This window comes from Monodelphis domestica, chromosome 3 (genome assembly GCF_027887165.1).
Source record: "Monodelphis domestica isolate mMonDom1 chromosome 3, mMonDom1.pri, whole genome shotgun sequence".
In the NCBI taxonomy this organism is placed as follows: domain Eukaryota; kingdom Metazoa; phylum Chordata; class Mammalia; order Didelphimorphia; family Didelphidae; genus Monodelphis; species Monodelphis domestica.
Window position 1 is genome coordinate 489981605 of NC_077229.1, and position 20698 is coordinate 490002302.

The following is a 20698-nucleotide window of genomic DNA, read 5'->3' on the forward strand; positions in this document are numbered from 1 at the left end:
CAAGTCTGGAGGTGGGGTGTGGGAAGGCACCGCACAGTTCCCAAAAGTGTTTCCAAAAGTTTCCAAAAGACTCAACCATCACTGACCTAGAATCACTGCCCAACCCTAGTTTTCAAGGAATCCCCATGTGCTCCTCATGTTGTTCCTTGAGAATATTCTCAATCCTCGCTATATTTCTCCTTAAACTTCTTCCTGCATGAAATCACAGGCATCAAAATGTGTACTTCATGCAACAGTTTTTCAGTGACAAGGCTTAAGTTCCCTTCCTTGCCTTCCTCTCCCCCATATGGCCAGAACTTGCATCCAGGATTCGTTCTGTTCCCCCGAAAGCACCAGATCATGCCTGCCTCCCATGATTAGATTTTTCTAGTTGGGATTGATGTGGGTGATAAAAGTCTCAGCTTTGTAGAATAAGCCCAGGCTATGAGCTCTGAGAAGATGATTACAAGAGAAAAGTAGCTCTCTGTAGAACTTTCTCTCCAAGTTGTATTGGAGGAGTGGCCAAGCAGTCCAGCATCTTTGCCAACAACATCCCAAATAGAAGCGTGCAGAACTAGACAGGAGAAACAATGGAAGGAGAAAAGAAATGTGGTTTTACAAACACTGTTCAACAAAAACCAAAGTGCATTTTGATTCTGTAATCTATCGAGCCCATGTTGGACGTGAGAATCGGTGGCCCATTGGGAAAGGTATTCCCTGAAGGACTGAACTCTTGAAAGCCTGTTTGCTTTTGGGCTGCAACCATTGAAGTTGTTGTTTTTTCAGTATATCCTTTCTGAGGAGGAAAGAGATGCAAGGGAGGAGCTCCTGACCCAAGTTGAAATCCAAGGGAGCATCAACAAAATCAACAGTAAGTGATGTCATTTTGTGAAGGAAGTGCGAGGTGATAGACTTTTGTTCCCTCAAGTCCCCTGAAGTTGTGTGGCATCCTTTTCCTCTTTCTGCCTTCTGCTTTTGACATTGTTTTTGTGGAGGACTTTCGTGCGAGTCCATTCATGAGGCTCGGGGGGGCTTCTCATGGTTTAAAACCTCCCCAACTCCCATGGGATGAAATCTGTGACCTTGTCCACTGTAGCTGCTCCGCAACTATTTGGCCCCTTTTGTTGTGCCGGAAGGCTGAGACACGCAATCTGCCCCTTTCCATCAAGGATCATTCATCTCTGATGTGGTCTAGGTATTGTAGACCTCTCCGTGGTCAGGGTAAGTGGTGATTGGCTAGGCTGGTGCTGCCCGGAAGAGTAGTGATCGTTAAACCCCCAATCCCTGAGCGATTCAAGGGGAAACACCAGCAAGTACATAAAGTGTGATTCTGACTGCCATCTGACTGCCTCCTTGTCCTCCAGGGCTCGCTGCTGTCGATGAGATCAATGCTGTGATTCGGGAAGGTCATCCCAGTAACACCGTGATGGCACTCATGAAACCTGAGGCCCAGCTCCCGACCGTCCATCCCTTTGCTGCTGTTCTCTATCAGGATGAACTGTTCAACCTTCAGGAACAGAGCTCTTTGGTAAGTGCAGGAGGTCTGTGGCTGCATGAGTGACTCGGGGGCTGGAGCATTGCTTGGGAAGGGCAGAATCCACTTGAAAATGAGGTGTTGCTCTGAGATCATGGCAGAAGGGGAAGAAAGCTGCTGGGACTTTGCGGCCATCCATAGGATCTAGTTGCCCTTCACTTAAAGTAGTGATTCCCCAGAAAGCATAGGCACTGCGTCGTCCGGACTGCCATGACGGCTGGTCCCGTGGAGGGAGCATTGGACCGGGGGTCCTGCAGACTTCGGTTCCCGTGTGGCCTGGTTGCCTTTGGTAGCTGGCTGATCGTGAGCTTCACGCCAATGGCCTAGCCCTTACTTACCCCTTTTCTGCCTTGGAAGCTCTCCTGAGCATTGATTCCAAGACAGAAGGGAAGGGATTGACCAAACAGACTGAGATGGAACAGTCAGTGAGGCAAGCCGGAGGAACACCGGCCCGGGGCGATACCCTGAAACGTTAGGGCCCTGTGACCTTACTGAAGGTCCCGAAGCCCCGTCGCCTAGGCCTTCGCATTCTTTTACCTTGGAACCTAAGCACTCTATCGGTGTCACAAGAGAAGGTAAGGGTTGAAGAAAAAGCCTTTCTCTTTCTGCAAGGACTCTGTCGGGAGTAATAGCACAGCTACTTGCCAGCTTATCATCCCGTGTGGCCCTGATAGTCAGCTTGTCGAATTATCAGCTGTTGGCAATATTAGGGACTACACTGGCATTCCTTCTCATGCATCCTTGTTCTTCTTCTCATCCACCTACCTATTGACTTCCTTTTCTTCAATTGTGACCATGGCACCTTTGGCAGCAAGGTGTTTCAAGCAGGTTTTTCGTTTTTGTGTTTCGTGGGGATTTTAAGAATTGATACTTTGTATAATGCCGTGACAATTCTCCTGAAGGACATATGTTTTGCTCCAGTACTACTTGGCCCCCGAGGAGCTGTCCACGACAGTAGAGAAGGTGTCAGCCGTTGCTCTGCTTAACCAGGCGTTGGAAACCGAGGATCTTGAGTTGACCCAGGATCGTCTCAGAAATCCCTTAATTGACTTCAAGAACCTGGATGAAGCACACTTGGAACGGTAAGGGATCCCTCATTCCTTTCAGCTCTTTGTCAGTGGTACCGGTGACATTCTGGAATCATTGGCTCCAGGGACCTGTAATCTCAAGGATGGAGTCCTTCCTGTCAAAGCCCTTTGGAAATGTTTTTGGTTTCCTGATGGGCCATATTCTAAGTGGTCATGAAGAGCTAAGAGTGCTCGTGGACGTTGTCTTGGTTGTATTTGCTTTTCCGAAAAGGTGGAGTTGTTCTTTTCAACTGTGGGGGATATGAGGGAAGCTGCCACCGTAACCTACACGTTTGCCATGCTTTCAGGTAGAGTGGCTACCTTGGGCTTTCTGTCCAGTAAGAGAAGTCCGGTGACAAGCTCAGGAAGAAGTCAGCAGGACCTGGTTTTGAGTCCTCTGTGGCCTGCGTGAGCCAGACCATGTTGAGCTCTCAGTGTTTAAGGAGCCTCTCTGCACTGGTAGATCTGATCACTGTCAGGCATCCTGCATTATCTCCAACCATCTGTCCCATCACCTACTCTAATAGGGGGCAAAGCAGACATTGAGAAGAGGGGGCTTCCTTTTGCTATTTCCTTGGGACAGCCCTGAACAGGGTCCTAGCTGGCACGTGCCCATGTTCAGCTGGTGTTCCTTTCATTTGATGCTGCCAGAACTCACTCCTGGACAGCAAAGACACTGGAGCCATTAGTGCAGGATGGATGGATGTTCTAAACCAAAGTGAAAAGCTTGAGAAAGAAACATACCTGCATGTGGAAGAGGGCAAGGCCAGGATACTTTTTAGTCAGGCTCTATGGGATTGTCCTCATTTGTGTTGGTGCCCCCCCCCGAGGGGAGATATTGCTGGTCCTCTCCCAGTGTTAACAGTTATAAAATGCCCCACCTTACCCCCCACCCCCTCACCGCCCACCCTGAAGGTGAGCAAAAGTTCTCCAGAGGACAGATTTGTTAGCGGTTCCCTACCCCAGCCACCTCTGCACCAGAGAAGGAAGCTGAGGCTTAGATAGGTTTGTTGGCTTCGCCTGTGATCCCATTGGTAGTAGATGGCCGATTAAGGATGAAAAACGAAAGGAAACCAAAATTACCCTTTGCTTTAAATCTTGGGATCTGTCTTAGGCTTTGGTTCTGAGGCCAAAGAGCAGTAAGGGCTAGAGAATGCAGGCAAAGTGACTTCTCCATGGTTAGGCAGCTAGGAAGTGTCTGGGGTCCTCCTTGAATCGAAGACCTCCCCTCTCTCCGCCTGACTCTCAATACCCCAAGCCACCTAGAGTCAGGATTTTCATCCAGCTCTTCTGACTCCAAATTCCACAGTCAGAAGAATAAGGAAACCAACTGTGTGTAGAAAACCATGGCTCTGTGACTGCGATGGAGATAAACCTTTCCGACCTGAGACCACTTTGCCCCTTCTGGCCTTGACACTCTCACAGTGGGATTAGCCAGGTCCACAAGGTCAGAGAGAAACTGCTTCTCTCTTGTCAACTCTGGTGCATTCTGCATGCCCAGAATCTCTTAGATCTGCAGGCCATCGAAATGACTCCCAGGCAAGTGGGGCCGTTCTTCAGCTCTCACTTGGACAACAGCAATGCCTTTTGTTTCTTCTTTTCCATGTTGTTAATCCCTCTCCTCCTGTCGTTTCTAAGACAGAAGAACAAGAAGGGCTGGGCAAGTGGGCGCTACGATTTACAGAGACTTTAGTTCTGTCAGGGCAGGACAGCTACGCGAGACGTCCCTTCCCTGAGCCTTCCCTTTGTGGGCATGCCCCCACCTGGAAGTCATTTTCTGTGTGCTGTAAATAGCTGTCCATCCCTGTGTAAGTCCTACGGAGGTGCGGGTTCCTTGTGGTCAGAGGCTCTTTGGGGTGGCCATGGCGTCCTCTAGACACTCGAGTCCCCACAGGGCTTTTCCCTTTGCAACATCATCGTTTTACACATGCTTCTCGGGTGAATGTCACGGAAGGGCGACAAACCCTGCTGCCTGCCTGTTCTCCTACTCTTCCCATAGGTCGCTCTCCCAGTATCTGTCGTGTTTCTTCAACTGAAAGGGACATTTAAAGATAATGGATGTTTGGTGACTTTTGTCTTCCCCAGGTACGCTAGCAGGCTCATGTCCATCAAAAGAGAAGCCTCATCTCAAGGACAGGATAACCTGAGGCCGGACGAAATCCAGAATCAAATCAATAGGGTCAATGAGGAAATTCAAGAAGCTGAAATTCAAGAAGAAGAAAGTAAGTGCAGTCAGTTTGGTTTTGCAGAATGCTTGCGAATGTCGGTCTTCTGGATAATTCGAGACTTGACCTTTAGCCAATGGTTTCCTCAATTTTTAACTCCAGTCCTATTTGGGGGTGCAGGGAACTTGTCCTAATGTGTCTTATTACATGATTTTTGTCTTAGTTCATGGAAAGTGAATCAATACAAATATTGGTTGCCAGGCAGCAGAGCGGTAAGGGCTAGGCAAGTGGAGTTCCATGACTTTCGCAAGGTTAGGAAAAGGTAGGAAAGTATGTGATGCCGGATCTGAATCCAGGGCTTCTCAAGTCCAGGTTCCTCACTCTTATCCACAGCCACTGACCTTCCCCTCTAGATGATATCGAAAGGTGACTTTTTCATGGCAATGACTATAACTTCATCCTCTTGGCCGTGGCGCTCTGTTCATCATTTTGATCACAGATGGTGATAGAAATGTAAAGGATGCGGGATATTGGACTAAAGTCTTCCTCGGCCGAGGAAACATTCTGGAATAATGAGGAAATATCTGATGTGTGGCTCAGTGCCTAAAGTGCTGACTGCATAGTGAGGAAGGCTGGAGTTCAAGTCATGTCTCAGCTACTGCCTCGTGATATGCCCCTGGGCCAATGATTGAGCCTCTGGCCGAGGTTCCTCCATGCCAATATGGGGGAAATAATAGTATCTACCTCTCAGGGTTGTGGTCAGGATGAAAGGGAGATGATATTTATGCAGCACCGAGCAGCACAGTGCATGTCACCTAGTAGGGGCAGAATGTATTCTTGTTCCCTTTCCTTGAGTCAGTAAGCTTAGATTCCTGCGAGGATCAAAATGGATCAAAATCAGGAGTCTGCATTTCTGGTCCCAGCTATGCCACTAAGGCCTTTGGGACTGTTGGAAAAATGATTTGTTCTCCATGGGCCTCAATTTCTTAATCTGTTTTGGGAGGGTTTTGCAGGACTTTGCAGCTCTCAGGTCCTCTGTGGGATATTTCCAGGTTTATGTTGTTATATTTGCCTTTCCCACCCCTCATCTTTGTAATGAAATCATCCCTGCCCTGGTTTACCCTTCTTTGACTTGTCAGCAGCCACTCTTCATCATTTCTCTCAAGGCTCAGAGGTTGTGAGGTATCCTTTTCCTCTTCTCGTCTCATGATTTCGCCGTAGTTTTGTTGGCGGACGTCCATGTGCGTCGATGTTTAAGGCTTTGGGCTCTTCTCGAGCTTTGACATGTGCCCTGCTCTCTTGCAATGCTATGTGTCACCTTGTCAGCTGTAGCTGCTCCAAATCTTTTTGGCCCCTTTTGATGGGCAGGTTGCCTGAGACACCATCTTCATCTTTTCATCAAGGATCACTCATCTCTGATATGGTCAGGGTCTTGTAGCCCTGCCTGGTCAGGGTTAGTGCTGATTGACAGTTTTCTGTGAGACAGGACTGAAACGGAATTTGAGCATCTTTTTTTCCTAAACCTTGATGTTGAAAAAGATGGAGAGCCCAATATTGTACGGCTTCGTCATGGGTTGTCTTGTTTTTGTTCTTTTGTAACATGCCCAGCCTCCCGAACCCCGAGGTTGCCCCTTTTAGGCACCACAGGGTTATTTTCCCATTCTTCCATTGCTCAGGAATTTGCGGAATCTGCCAGGCAAATTGCCTGTGTTGCGTAGAGAGCCTAGTGTTGGATTTGGGCAAGAAGACCTTGGGTGGAAATCTCGTCTAACATTTCCCTGCATCAAGGCAGCCTCTGATTGAGAGTGGAAAGGGCCCTTATTGGTCAAGCAATTCCACCCCACCCCCAACTCAGGCCAAAAGCTTTGAAATGGCTTGCACAAATACTCTATCGCTTCTGCTTTCCTGTAGCCTCGCTAAATATCCTTGGAGGTTCACTCGTTTTTAAGTTCCCTCTCAATTGTTGTCCTCAGCGACAAGAATCCTGGAACTGAGAAGCAGTTTCTATGTCAATTATCAAGGATGAAGCTCAGCTAACATAGGCAGAGCTTTAATTTCCTCTTTGCAACCCATGAGAGCATGTAGATTATTCCTTTTACAGTCATCATCAGCCAAACCAAGAAAACCAGAGGATGTAGGAAAGTGGGAAATGTCGTAATGATGGTAGTTCTTAACAAGCAACAGCCATGAAAGCCATATGGCCTATTGTGTATAGACCACGGCCTCAGATCGTTTTCAGCTATGTAACGCTGAGCACATAATCTCAATATTTGTAGACTTCTGGACCAACAGCTTCAGGGCAGCTAAGGGACTCAGTGGACAGAAAAGGCTTGGAGACAGGAGGTGTGCTGAGTTACAAGGTGACTGGGGACAGGTCCTAGCTGTGTGACCCTGGTCAATTCTCTTTGCCACAATTGCCTAGGCCTTCCCGCTCTTCTGCCTGGCAACTAATACATAGTATTGAGTCTCAGACAGAAGGTAAGGGCTCAAAAATGGAAACCCCCCAACCCCCGCAGCCCCCCACACACACCCAAGACATTGAATGCAAAGTCATTCTAATTTAGTTTAATGTGGACAATCATTTAAGGTAAAAGGAGGCCGGCTTTTTTCATCCCAATGTTTCTCTCATTAGCTTTTTGGCTTTAAAAATAAATGTCTTCTATTCCTCTCCCATGTTCAGTGCATGCTGCAGTCATTGCCATCATTGAAGCCATTAAGAAGGGCATCGCAGAAGAGACTCTTGTAACTCTCAAGAATCCCAAAGCCGCTTTAAAGTCTGTGCATGATAACCTCGCTGGGAATTATCAAAAGGCACTTTGGGAAGCCATAGAGCAGAAAGAAGAAAAGGTACTTTATTCGCTAAGGATTAAACGTAAAACATAGTTAAGGGTGTTCCTGGGTGCTGGAAATAGAACAGTTGTCAGCTGATAAACAGTGACTACCAGGGAGATATTTGAAGTCTTACTTCTTAGTAGGAAACAAGCCAGGGCACAGAGAAGAGGATTTGAAGGTAGATAATGAGGTAAAAGAAGGTCTCAAATGCATGAGGAACTTGCAGTTTTGTCAAAGCTCACCAGAAAAGTACTAGGAGATATGGTTGCAATAGAAAGATTGGGGAGTCCTTTACTTTGCAACAGCTAGAAGCGTGCTGGTGAACCTATGGCTCGTGTGCCAAAGACGGCACCCAGAGACCTCTCCTTGGATGTGGGTGTGGAGGATGGTTCCTCTGCAGAGTTGCTTTCCTGCCTCTGAGTTCAGGGTAAACCTTCCCTTTGTCCCCCCTCTGTCTGGGCTTCGGGGCTGCTTGGCTTGGGGAAGGTGTTGGTGTATCCCCTCCCGTAGAGCAGAGGCCGCCACAGCCCTGAAAAGATCTCCACTTTCTTCTGTCCTTCCCTGCCAGGTGGCAGTGTGGGGGGTGACCTCAGCCACCAAAGGGTAACCAGGCTCCCTCTGGCCCCTGCTCCCACCCCATGGGAATGGCAGCCCAATAGGCAGGCGGGACTGGGTGTAGGGGAAGGTCCCTGGCCTCAGGAGGTAGCTTTCTCCAGGCATGGGCTGGCTGGGTGCTGGCCCCACTCCCAAATGGTGAGTGCGGGGAGCAGGGTCTCTGAGTTGACTACCCTCTGGGCTTGCGCCACCTGCTCAGCCCACGGCCAGGCAGCAGCCCCCTCACTCAGCCAGCCCCCAACGCAGCTGGGTGCAAGGGCTGGTCCCTATGGCTACAGGAGTTGGCTTGCCCAGGCTCCAGCCAGCTGGGAGCCCTCATCCCCCCCCCCAAAGCCCCTCTGTCCAATGCTGGGGAGAGGGATGTGACACATTGTTGCAGTGTGGGCAGGGCAAAGCAGGGGATGGGGATCCGGGCACCAAGTCTGGAGGTGGGGTGTGGGAAGGCACCGCACAGTTCCCAAAAGTGTTTCCAAAAGTTTCCAAAAGACTCAACCATCACTGACCTAGAATCACTGCCCAACCCTAGTTTTCAAGGAATCCCCATGTGCTACTCATGTTGTTCCTTGAGAATATTCTCAATCCTCGCTATATTTCTCCTTAAACTTCTTCCTGCATGAAATCACAGGCATCAAAATGTGTACTTCATGCAACAGTTTTTCAGTGACAAGGCTTAAGTTCCCTTCCTTGCCTTCCTCTCCCCCATATGGCCAGAACTTGCATCCAGGATTCGTTCTGTTCCCCCGAAAGCACCAGATCATGCCTGCCTCCCATGATTAGATTTTTCTAGTTGGGATTGATGTGGGTGATAAAAGTCTCAGCTTTGTAGAATAAGCCCAGGCTATGAGCTCTGAGAGGATGATTACAAGAGAAAAGTAGGTCTCTGTAGAACTTTCTCTCCAAGTTGTATTGGAGGAGTGGCCAAGCAGTCCAGCATCTTTGCCAACAACATCCCAAATAGAAGCGTGCAGAACTAGACAGGAGAAACAATGGAAGGAGAAAAGAAATGTGGTTTTACAAACACTGTTCAACAAAAACCAAAGTGCATTTTGATTCTGTAATCTATCGAGCCCATGTTGGACGTGAGAATCGGTGGCCCATTGGGAAAGGTATTCCCTGAAGGACTGAACTCTTGAAAGCCTGTTTGCTTTTGGGCTGCAACCATTGAAGTTGTTGTTTTTTCAGTATATCCTTTCTGAGGAGGAAAGAGATGCAAGGGAGGAGCTCCTGACCCAAGTTGAAATCCAAGGGAGCATCAACAAAATCAACAGTAAGTGATGTCATTTTGTGAAGGAAGTGCGAGGTGATAGACTTTTGTTCCCTCAAGTCCCCTGAAGTTGTGTGGCATCCTTTTCCTCTTTCTGCCTTCTGCTTTTGACATTGTTTTTGTGGAGGACTTTCGTGCGAGTCCATTCATGAGGCTCGGGGGGCTTCTCATGGTTTGAAACCTCCCCAACTCCCATGGGATGAAATCTGTGACCTTGTCCACTGTAGCTGCTCCGCAACTATTTGGCCCCTTTTGTTGTGCCGGAAGGCTGAGACACGCCATCTGCCCCTTTCCATCAAGGATCATTCATCTCTGATATGGTCTAGGTATTGTAGACCTCTCCGTGGTCAGGGTAAGTGGTGATTGGCTAGGCTGGTGCTGCCCGGAAGAGTAGTGATCCTTAAACCCCCAATCCCTGAGCGATTCAAGGGGAAACACCAGCAAGTACATAAAGTGTGATTCTGACTGCCATCTGACTGCCTCCTTGTCCTCCAGGGCTCGCTGCTGTCGATGAGATCAATGCTGTGATTCGGGAAGGTATTCCCAGTAACACCGTGATGGCACTCATGAAACCTGAGGCCCAGCTCCCGACCGTCCATCCCTTTGCTGCTATTCTCTATCAGGATGAACTGTTCAACCTTCAGGAACAGAGCTCTTTGGTAAGTGCAGGAGGTCTGTGGCTGCATGAGTGACTCGGAGGCTGGAGCATTGCTTGGGAAGGGCAAAATCCACTTGAAAATGAGGTGTTGCTCTGAGATCATGGCAGAAGGGGAAGAAAGCTGCTGGGACTTTGCGGCCATCCATAGGATCTAGTTGCCCTTCACTTAACGTTGTGATTCCCAGAAAGCATAGCAATGCGTCGTCCGGACTGCCATGACGGCTGGTCCCGTGGAGGGAGCATTGGACCGGGGGTCCTGCAGACTTCGGTTCCCGTGTGGCCTGGTTGCCTTTGGTAGCTGGCTGATCGCGAGCTTCACGCCAATGGCCTAGCCCTTACTTACCCCTTTTCTGCCTTGGAAGCTCTCCTGAGCATTGATTCCAAGACAGAAGGGAAGGGATTGACCAAACAGACTGAGATGGAACAGTCAGTGAGGCAAGCCGGAGGAACACCGGCCCGGGGCGATACCCTGAAATGTTAGGGCCCTTTGACCTTACTGAAGGTCCCGAAGCCCCGTCGCCTAGGCCTTCGCATTCTTTTACCTTGGAACCTAAGCACTCTATCGGTGTCACAAGAGAAGGTAAGGGTTGAAGAAAAAGCCTTTCTCTTTCTGCAAGCACTCTGTCGGGAGTAATAGCACAGCTACTTGCCAGCTTATCATCCCGTGTGGCCCTGATAGTCAGCTTGTCGAATTATCAGCTGTTGGCAATATTAGGGACTACACTGGCATTCCTTCTCCTGCATCCTTGTTCTTCTTCTCATCCACCTACCTATTGACTTCCTTTTCTTCAACTGTGACCATGGCACCTTTGGCAGCAAGGTGTTTCAAGCAGGTTTTTCGTTTTTGTGTTTCGTGGGGATTTTAAGAATTGATACTTTGTATAATGCCGTGACAATTCTCCTGAAGGACATATGTTTTGCTCCAGTACTACTTGGCCCCCGAGGAGCTGTCCACGACAGTAGAGAAGGTGTCAGCCGTTGCTCTGCTTAACCAGGCGTTGGAAACCGAGGATCTTGAGTTGACCCAGGATCGTCTCAGAAATCCCTTAATTGACTTCAAGAACCTGGATGAAGCACACTTGGAACGGTAAGGGATCCCTCATTCCTTTCAGCTCTTTGTCAGTGGTACCGGTGACATTCTGGAATCATTGGCTCCAGGGACCTGTAATCTCCAGGATGGAGTCCTTCCTGGCAAAGCCCTTTGGAAATGTTTTTGGTTTCCTGATCGGCCATATTCTAAGTGGTCATGAAGAGCTAAGAGTGCTCGTGGACCTTGTCTTGGTTTTATTTGCTTTTCCGAAAAGGTGGACTTGTTCTTTTCAACTGTGGGGGATATGAGGGAAGCTGCCACCGTAACCTACACGTTTGCCATGCTTTCAGGTAGAGTGGCTACCTTGGGCTTTCTGTCCAGTAAGAGAAGTCCGGTGACAAGCTCAGGAAGAAGTCAGCAGGACCTGCTTTTGATTCCTCTGTGGCCTGCGTGAGCCAGACCATGTTGAGCTCTCAGTGTTTAAGGAGCCTCTCTGCACTGGTAGATCTGATCACTTTCAGGCATTCTGCATTATCTCCAACCATCTGTCCCATCACCTGCTCTAATAGGGGGCAAAGCAGACATTGAGAAGAGAGGGCTTCCTTTTGCTATTTCCTTGGGACAGCCCTGAACAGGGTCCTAGCTGGCACGTGCCCATGTTCAGCTGCTGTTCCTTTCATTTGATGCTGCCAGAACTCACACCTGGACAGCAAAGACACTGGAGCCATTAGTGCAGGATGGATGGATGTTCTAAACCAAAGTGAAAAGTTTGAGAAAGAAACATACCTGCATGTGGAAGAGGGCAAGGCCAGGATACTTTTTAGTCAGGCTCTACGGGATTGTCCTCATTTGTGTTGGTGCCCCCCCCGAGGGGAGATATTGCTGGTCCTCTCCCAGTGTTAACAGTTATAAAATGCCCCACCTTACCCCCCATCCCCTCACCGCCCACCCTGAAGGTGAGCAAAAGTTCTCCAGAGGACAGATTTGTTAGTGGTCCCCTACCCCAGCCACCTCTGCACCAGAGAAGGAAGCTGAGGCTTAGATAGGTTTATTAGCTTTGCCTGTGATCCCATTGGTAGTAGATGGCCGATTAAGGATGAAAAACGAAAGGAAACCAAAATTACCCTTTGCTTTAAATCTTGGGATTTGTCTTAGGCTTTGGTTCTGAGGCCAAAGAGCAGTAAGGGCTAGAGAAGGCAGGCGAAGTGACTTCTCCATGGTTAGGCAGCTAGGAAGTGTCTGGGGTCCTCCTTGAATCGAAGACCTCCCCTCTCTCAGCCTGACTCTCAATACCCCAAGCCACCTAGAGTCAGGATTTTCATCCAGCTCTTCTGACTCCAAATTCCACAGTCAGAAGAATAAGGAAACCAACTGTGTGTAGAAAACCATGGCTCTGTGACTGCGATGGAGATAAACCTTTCCGACCTGAGACCACTTTGCCCCTTCTGGCCTTGACACTCTCAGAGTGGGATTAGCCAGGTCCACAAGGTCAGAGAGAAACTGCTTTTCTCTTGTCATCTCTGGTGGATTCTGCATGCCCAGAATCTCTTAGACCTGCAGGCCATCGAAATGACTCCCAGGCAAGTGGGGCCGTTCTTCAGCTCTCACTTGGACAACAGCAATGCCTTTTGTTTCTTCTTTTCCATGTTGTTAATCCCTCTCCTTCTGTCGTTTCTAAGACAGAAGAACAAGAAGGGCTGGGCAAGTGGGCGCTACGATTTACAGAGACTTTAGTTCTGTCAGGGCAGGACAGCTACGTGAGACGTCCCTTCCCTGAGCCTTCCCTTTGTGGGCATGCCCCCACCTGGAAGTCATTTTCTGTGTGCTGTAAATAGCTGTCCATCCCTGTGTAAGTCCTACGGAGGTGCGGGTTCCTTGTGGTCAGAGGCTCTTTGGGGTGGCCATGGCGTCCTCTAGACACTCGAGTCCCCACAGGGCTTTTCCCTTTGCAACGTCATCGTTTTACACATGCTTCTCGGGTGAATGTCACGGAAGGGCGACAAACCCTGCTGCCTGCCTGTTCTCCTACTCTTCCCATAGGTCGCTCTCCCAGTATCTGTCGTGTTTCGTCAACTGAAAGGGACATTTAAAGATAATGGATGTTTGGTGACTTTTGTCTTCCCCAGGTACGCTAGCAGGCTCATGTCCATCAAAAGAGAAGCCTCATCTCAAGGACAGGATAACCTGAGGCCGGACGAAATGCAGAATCAAATCGATAGGGTCAATGAGGAAATTCAAGAAGCTGAAATTCAAGCAGAAGAAAGTAAGTGCAGTCAGTTTGGTTTTGCAGAATGCTTGCGAATGTCTGTCTTCTGGATAATTCGAGGCTTGACCTTTAGCCAATGGTTTCCTCAATTGTTAACTCCAGTCCTATTTGGGGAGTGGGGAACTTGTCCTAATGTGTCTTATTACATGATTTTTGTCTTAGTTCATGGAAAGTGAATCAATACAAATATTGGTTGCCAGGCAGCAGAGCGGTAAGGGCTAGGCAAGTGGAGTTCCCTGACTTTCGCAAGGTTAGGAAAAGGTAGGAAAGTATGTGATGCCGGATCTGAATCAAGGGCTTCTCAAGTCCAGGTTCCTCACTCTTATCCACAGCCACTGACCTTCCCCTCTAGATGATATCGAAAGGTGACTTTTTCATGGCAATGACTATAACTTCATCCTCTTGGCCGTGGCGCTCTGTTCATCATTTTGATCACAGATGGTGATAGAAATATAAAGGATGCGGGATATTGGACTAAAGTCTTCCTCGGCCGAGGAAACATTCTGGAATAATGAGGAAATATCTGATGTGTGGCTCAGTGCCTAAAGTGCTGACTGCATAGTGAGGAAGGCTGGAGTTCAAGTCATGTCTCAGCTACTGCCTCGTGATATGCCCCTGGGCCAATGATTGAGCCTCTGGCCGAGGTTCCTCCACGCCAATATGGGGGAAATAATAGTAGCTACCTCTCAGATTTGTGGTCAGGATGAAAGGGAGATGATATTTATGCAGCACCGAGCAGCACAGTGCATGTCACCTAGTAGGGGCAGAATGTATTCTTGTTCCCTTTCCTTGAGTCAGTAAGCTTAGATTCCTGCGAGGATCAAAATGGATCAAAATCAGGAGTCTTCATTTCTGGTCCCAGCTATGCCACTAAGGCCTTTGGGACTGTTGGAAAAATGATTTGTTCTCCATGGGCCTCAATTTCTTAATCTGTTTTGGGAGGGTTTTGCAGGACTTTGCAGCTCTCAGGTCCTCTGTGGGATATTTCCAGGTTTATGTTGTTATATTTGCCTTTCCCACCTCTCATCTTTGTAATGAAATCATCCCTGCCCTGGTTTCCCCTTCTTTGAGTTGTCAGCAGCCACTCATCATCATTTCTCTCAAGTCGCAGAGGTTGTGAGGCATCCTTTTCCTCTTCTCGTCTCATGATTTCGCCGTAGTTTTGTTGGCGGATGTCCATGTGCGTCGATGTTTAAGGCTTTGGGCTCTTCTCGAGCTTTGACATGTGCCCTGCTCTCTTGCAATGCTATGTGTCACCTTGTCAGCTGTAGCTGCTCCAAATCTTTTTGGTCCCTTTTGATGGGCAGGTTGCCTGAGACACCATCTTCATCTTTTCATCAAGGATCACTCATCTCTGATATGGTCAGGGTCTTGTAGCCCTGCCTGGTCAGGGTTAGTGCTGATTGACAGTTTTCTGTGAGACAGGACTGAAACGGAATTTGAGCATCTTTTTTTCCTAAACCTTGATGTTGAAAAAGATGGAGAGCCCAATATTGTACGGCTTCGTCATGGGTTGTCTTCTTTTTGTTCTTTTGTAACATGCCCAGCCTCCCGAACCCCGAGGTTGCCCCTTTTAGGCACCACAGGGTTATTTTCCCATTCTTCCATTGCTCAGGAATTTGCGGAATCTGCCAGGCAAATTGCCTGTGTTGCATAGAGAGCCTAGTGTTGGATTTGGGCAAGAAGACCTTGGGTGGAAATCTCGTCTAACATTTCCCTGCATCAAGGCAGCCTCTGATTGAGAGTGGAAAGGGCCCTTATTGGTCAAGCAATTCCACCCCACCCCCAACTCAGGCCAAAAGCTTTGAAATGGCTTGCACAAATACTCTATCGCTTCTGCTTTCCTGTAGCCTCCCTAAATATCCTTGGAGGTTCACTCGTTTTTAAGGTCCCTCTCAATTGTTGTCCTCAGTGACAAGAATCCTGGAACTGAGAAGCAGTTTCTATGTCAATTATCAAGGATGAAGCTCAGCTAACATAGGCAGAGCTTTAATTTCCTCTTTGCAACCCATGAGAGCATGTAGATTATTCCTTTTACAGTCATCATCAGCCAAACCAAGAAAACCAGAGGATGTAGGAAAGTGGGAAATGTCGTAATGATGGTAGTTCTTAACAAGCAACAGCCATGAAAGCCATATGGCCTATTGTGTATAGACCACGGCCTCAGATCGTTTTCAGCTATGTAACGCTGAGCACATAATCTCAATATTTGTAGACTTCTGGACCAACAGCTTCAGGGCAGCTAAGGGACTCAGTGGACAGAAAAGGCTTGGAGACAGGAGGTGTGCTGAGTTCCAAGGTGACTGGGGACAGGTCCTAGCTGTGTGACCCTGGTCAATTCTCTTTGCCACAATTGCCTAGGCCTTCCCGCTCTTCTGCCTGGCAACTAATACATAGTATTGAGTCTCAGACAGAAGGTAAGGGCTCAAAAATGGACACCCCCCTTCCGCAGCCCCCCCCACACACCCAAGACATTGAATGCAAAGTCATTCTAATTTAGTTTAATGTGGAAAATCATTTAAGGTAAAAGGAGGCCGGCTTTTTTCATCCCAATGTTTCTCTCATTAGCTTTGGTGGCTTTAAAAACAAATGCCTTCTATTCCTCTCCCATGTTTAGTGCATGCTGCAGTCATTGCCATCATTGAAGCCATTAAGAAGGGCATCGCAGAAGAGACTCTTGTAACTCTCAAGAATCCCAAAGCCGCTTTAAAGTCTGTGCATGATAACCTCGCTGGGAATTATCAAAAGGCACTTTGGGAAGCCATAGAGCAGAAAGAAGAGAAGGTACTTTATTCGCTAATGATTAAACGTAAAACATAGTTAAGGGTGTTCCTCGGTGCTGGAAATAGAACAGTTGTCAGGTGATAAACAGTGACTACCAGGGAGATATTTGAAGTCTTACTTCTTAGTAGGAATCAAGCCAGGGCACAGAGAAGAGGATTTGAAAGTAGATAATGAGGTAAAAGAAGGTCTCAAATGCATGAGGAACTTGCAGTTTTGTCAAAGCTCACCAGAAAAGTACTAGGAGATATGGTTGCAATAGAAAGAATGGGGAGTCCTTTACTTTGCAACAGCTAGAAGCCTGCTGGTGAACCTATGGCTCGTGTGCCAAAGACGGCACCCAGAGACCTCTCCTTGGATGTGGGTGTGGAGGATGGTTCCTCTGCAGAGTTGCTTTCCTGCCTCTGAGTTCAGGGTAAACCTTCCCTTTGTCCCCCCTCTGTCTGGGCTTCGGGGCTGCTTGGCTTGGGGAAGGTGTTGGTGTATCCCCTCCCGTAGAGCAGAGGCCGCCCACAGCCCTGAAAAGATCTCCACTTTCTTCTGTCCTTCCCTGCCAGGTGGCAGTGTGGGGGGTGACCTCAGCCACCAAAGGGTAACCAGGCTCCCTCTGGCCCCTGCTCCCACCCCATGGGAATGGCAGCCCAATAGGCAGGCGGGACTGGGTGTAGGGGAAGGTCCCTGGCCTCAGGAGGTAGCTTTCTCCAGGCATGGGCTGGCTGGGTGCTGGCCCCACTCCCAAATGGTGAGTGCGGGGAGCAGGGTCTGTCTCTGAGTTGACTACCCTCTGGGCTTGCGCCACCTGCTCAGCCCACGGCCAGGCAGCAGCCCCCTCACTCAGCCAGCCCCCAACGCAGCTGGGTGCAAGGGCAGGTCCCTATGGCTACAGGAGTTGGCTTGCCCAGGCTCCAGCCAGCTGGGAGCCCTCATCCCCCCCCCCAAAGCCCCTCTGTCCAATGCTGGGGAGAGGGATGTGACACATTGTTGCAGTGTGGGCAGGGCAAAGCAGGGGATGGGGATCCGGGCACCAAGTCTGGAGGTGGGGTGGGGGAAGGCACCGCACAGTTCCCAAAAGTGTTTCCAAAAGTTTCCAAAAGACTCAACCATCACTGACCTAGAATCACTGCCCAACCCTAGTTTTCAAGGAATCCCCATGTGCTACTCATGTTGTTCCTTGAGAAAATTCTCAAACCTCGCTATATTTCTCCTTAAAGTTCTTCCTGCATGAAATCACAGGCATCAAAATGTGTACTTCATGCAACAGTTTTTCAGTGACAAGGCTTAAGTTCCCTTCCTTGCCTTCCTCTCCCCCATATGTCCAGAACTTGCATCCAGGATTCGTTCTGTTCCCCCGAAAGCCCCAGATCATGCCTGCCTCCCATGATTAGATTTTTCTAGTTGGGATTGATGTGGGTGATAAAAGTCTCAGCTTTGTAGAATAAGCCCAGGCTATGAGCTCTGAGATGATGATTACAAGAGAAAAGTAGCTCTCTGTAGAACTTTCTCTCCAAGTTGTATTGGAGGAGTGGCCAAGCAGTCCAGCATCTTTGCCAACAACATCCCAAATAGAAGCGTGCAGAACTAGACAGGAGAAACAATGGAAGGAGAAAAGAAATGTGGTTTTACAAACACTGTTCAACAAGAACCAAAGTGCATTTTGATTCTGTAATCTATCGAGCCCATGTTGGACGTGAGAATCGGTGGCCCATTGGGAAAGGTATTCCCTGAAGGACTGAACTCTTGAAAGCCTGTTTGCTTTTGGGCTGCAACCATTGAAGTTGTTGTTTTTTCAGTATATCCTTTCTGAGGAGGAAAGAGATGCAAGGGAGGAGCTCCTGACCCAAGTTGAAATCCAAGGGAGCATCAACAAAATCAACAGTAAGTGATGTCATTTTGTGAAGGAAGTGCGAGGTGATAGACTTTTGTTCCCTCAAGTCCCCTGAAGTTGTGTGGCATCCTTTTCCTCTTTCTGCCTTATGCTTTTGACATTGTTTTTGTGGAGGACTTTCGTGCGAGTCCATTCATGAGGCTCGGGGGGCTTCTCCTGGTTTGAAACCTCCCCAACTCCCATGGGATGAAATCTGTGACCTTGTCCACTGTAGCTGCTCCACAACTATTTGGCCCCTTTTGTTGTGCCGGAAGGCTGAGACAAGCCATCTGCCCCTTTCAATCAAGGATCATTCATCTCTGATGTGGTCTAGGTATTGTAGACCTCTCCGTGGTCAGGGTAAGTGGTGATTGGTTAGGCTGGTGCTGCCCGGAAGAGTAGTGATCGTTAAACCCCCAATCCCTGAGCGATTCAAGGGGAAACACCAGCAAGTACATAAAGTGTGATTCTGACTGCCATCTGACTGCCTCCTTGTCCTCCAGGGCTCGCTGCTGTCGATGAGATCAATGCTGTGATTCGGGAAGGTCATCCCAGTAACACCGTGATGGCACTCATGAAACCTGAGGCCCAGCTCCCGACCGTCCATCCCTTTGCTGCTGTTCTGTATCAGGATGAACTGTTCAACCTTCAGAAACAGAGCTCTTTGGTAAGTGCAGGAGGTCTGTGGCTGCATGAGTGACTCGGAGGCTGGAGCATTGCTTGGGAAGGGCAGAATCCACTTGAAAATGAGGTGTTGCTCTGAGATCATGGCAGAAGGGGAAGAAAGCTGCTGGGACTTTGCGGCCATCCATAGGATCTAGTTGCCCTTCACTTAACGTAGTGATTCCCAGAAAGCATAGGCAATGCGTCGTCCGGACTGCCATGACGGCTGGTCCCCTGGAGGGAGCATTGGACCGGGGGTCCTGCAGACTTCGGTTCCCGTGTGGCCTGGTTGCCTTTGGTAGCTGGCTGATCGCGAGCTTCACGCCAATGGCCTAGCCCTTACTTACCCCTTTTCTGCCTTGGAAGCTCTCCTGAGCATTGATTCCAAGACAGAAGGGAAGGGATTGACCAAACAGACTGAGATGGAACAGTCAGTGAGGCAAGCCGGAGGAACACCGGCCTGGGGCGATACCCTGAAACGTTAGGGCCCTGTGACCTTACTGAAGGTCCCGAAGCCCCGTCGCCTAGGCCTTCGCATTCTTTTACCTTGGAACCTAAGCACTCTATTGGTGTCACAAGAGAAGGTAAGGGTTGGAGAAAAAGCCTTTCTCTTTCTGCAAGGACTCTGTCGGGAGTAATAGCACAGCTACTTGCCAGCTTATCATCCCGTGTGGCCCTGATAGTCAGCTTGTCGAATTATCAGCTGTTGGCAATATTAGGGACTACACTGGCATTCCTTCTTATGCATCCTTGTTCTTCTTCTCATCCACCTACCTATTGACTTCCTTTTCTTCAATTGTGACCATGGCACCTTTGGCAGCAAGGTGTTTCAAGCAGGTTTTTCGTTTTTGTGTTTCGTGGGGATTTTAAGAATTGATACTTTGTATAATGCCGTGACAATTCTCCTGAAGGACATATGTTTTGCTCCAGAACTACTTGGCCCCCGAGGAGCTGTCCACGACAGTAGAGAAGGTGTCAGCCGTTGCTCTGCTTAACCAGGCGTTGGAAACCGAGGATCTTGAGTTGACCCAATATCGTCTCAGAAATCCCTCAATTGACTTCAATAACCTGGATGAAGCACACTTGGAACGGTAAGGGATCCCTCATTCCTTTCAGCTCTTTGTCAGTGGTACCGGTGAGATTCTGGAATCAGTGGCTCCAGGGACCTGTAATCTCAAGGATGGAGTCCTTCCTGTCAAAGCCCTTTGGAAATGTTTTTGGTTTCCTGATCGGCCATATTCTAAGTGCTCATGAGGAGCTAAGAGTGCTCGTGGACGTTGTCTTGGTTGTATTTGCTTTTCCGAAAAGGTGGACTTGTTCCTTTCAACTGTGGGGGATATAAGGGAAGCTGCCACCGGAACCTACACCTTTGCCATGCTTTCAGGTAGAGTGGCTACCTTGGGTTTTCTGTCCAGTAAGAGAGGTTCTGTGACAAGCTCAGGAAGAAGTCAGCAGGACCTGCTTTTGAGTCCTCTGTGGCCTGCGTGAGCCAGACCATGTTGAGCTCTCAGTGTTTAAGGCGCCTCTCTGCACTGGTAGATCTGATCACTGTCAGGCATCCTGCATTATCTCCAACCATCTGTCCCATCACCTGCTCTAATAGGGGGCAAAGCAGACATTGAGAAGAGGGGGCTTCCTTTTGCTATTTCCTTGGGACAGCCCTGAACAGGGTCCTAGCTGGCACATGCCCATGTTCAGCTGCTGGTCCTTTCATTTGATGCTGCCAGAACTCACTCGTGGAGAGCAAAGACACTGGAGCCATTAGTGCAGGATGGATGGATGTTCTAAACCAAAGTTTGAGAAAGAAACATACCTGCATGTGGAAGAGGGCAAGGCCAGGATACTTTTTAGTCAGGCTCTACGGGATTGTCCTCATTTGTGTTGGTGCCCCCCCCGAGGGGAGATATTGCTGGTCCTCTCCCAGTGTTAACAGTTATAAAATGCCCCACCTTACCCCCCATCCCCTCACCGCCCACCCTG

At 48.9% G+C, this 20698-nt stretch overlaps 1 protein-coding gene across 1 annotated transcript in view; it reads left to right on the forward strand.

The window, feature by feature from the left end:
• The first annotated feature begins 897 nt into the window (after positions 1–897).
• Positions 898–20698, forward strand: part of LOC103104682 (ras GTPase-activating-like protein IQGAP2) — a 47994-nt gene continuing 28193 nt past the window's right edge. Inside the window, exon 1 of the mRNA XM_056824781.1 lies at positions 898–1507. Coding sequence (XP_056680759.1) covers positions 1406–1507 — 102 coding nt within the window. The 5' untranslated portion in view covers positions 898–1405. The remainder of the gene's footprint in view (positions 1508–20698) is intronic.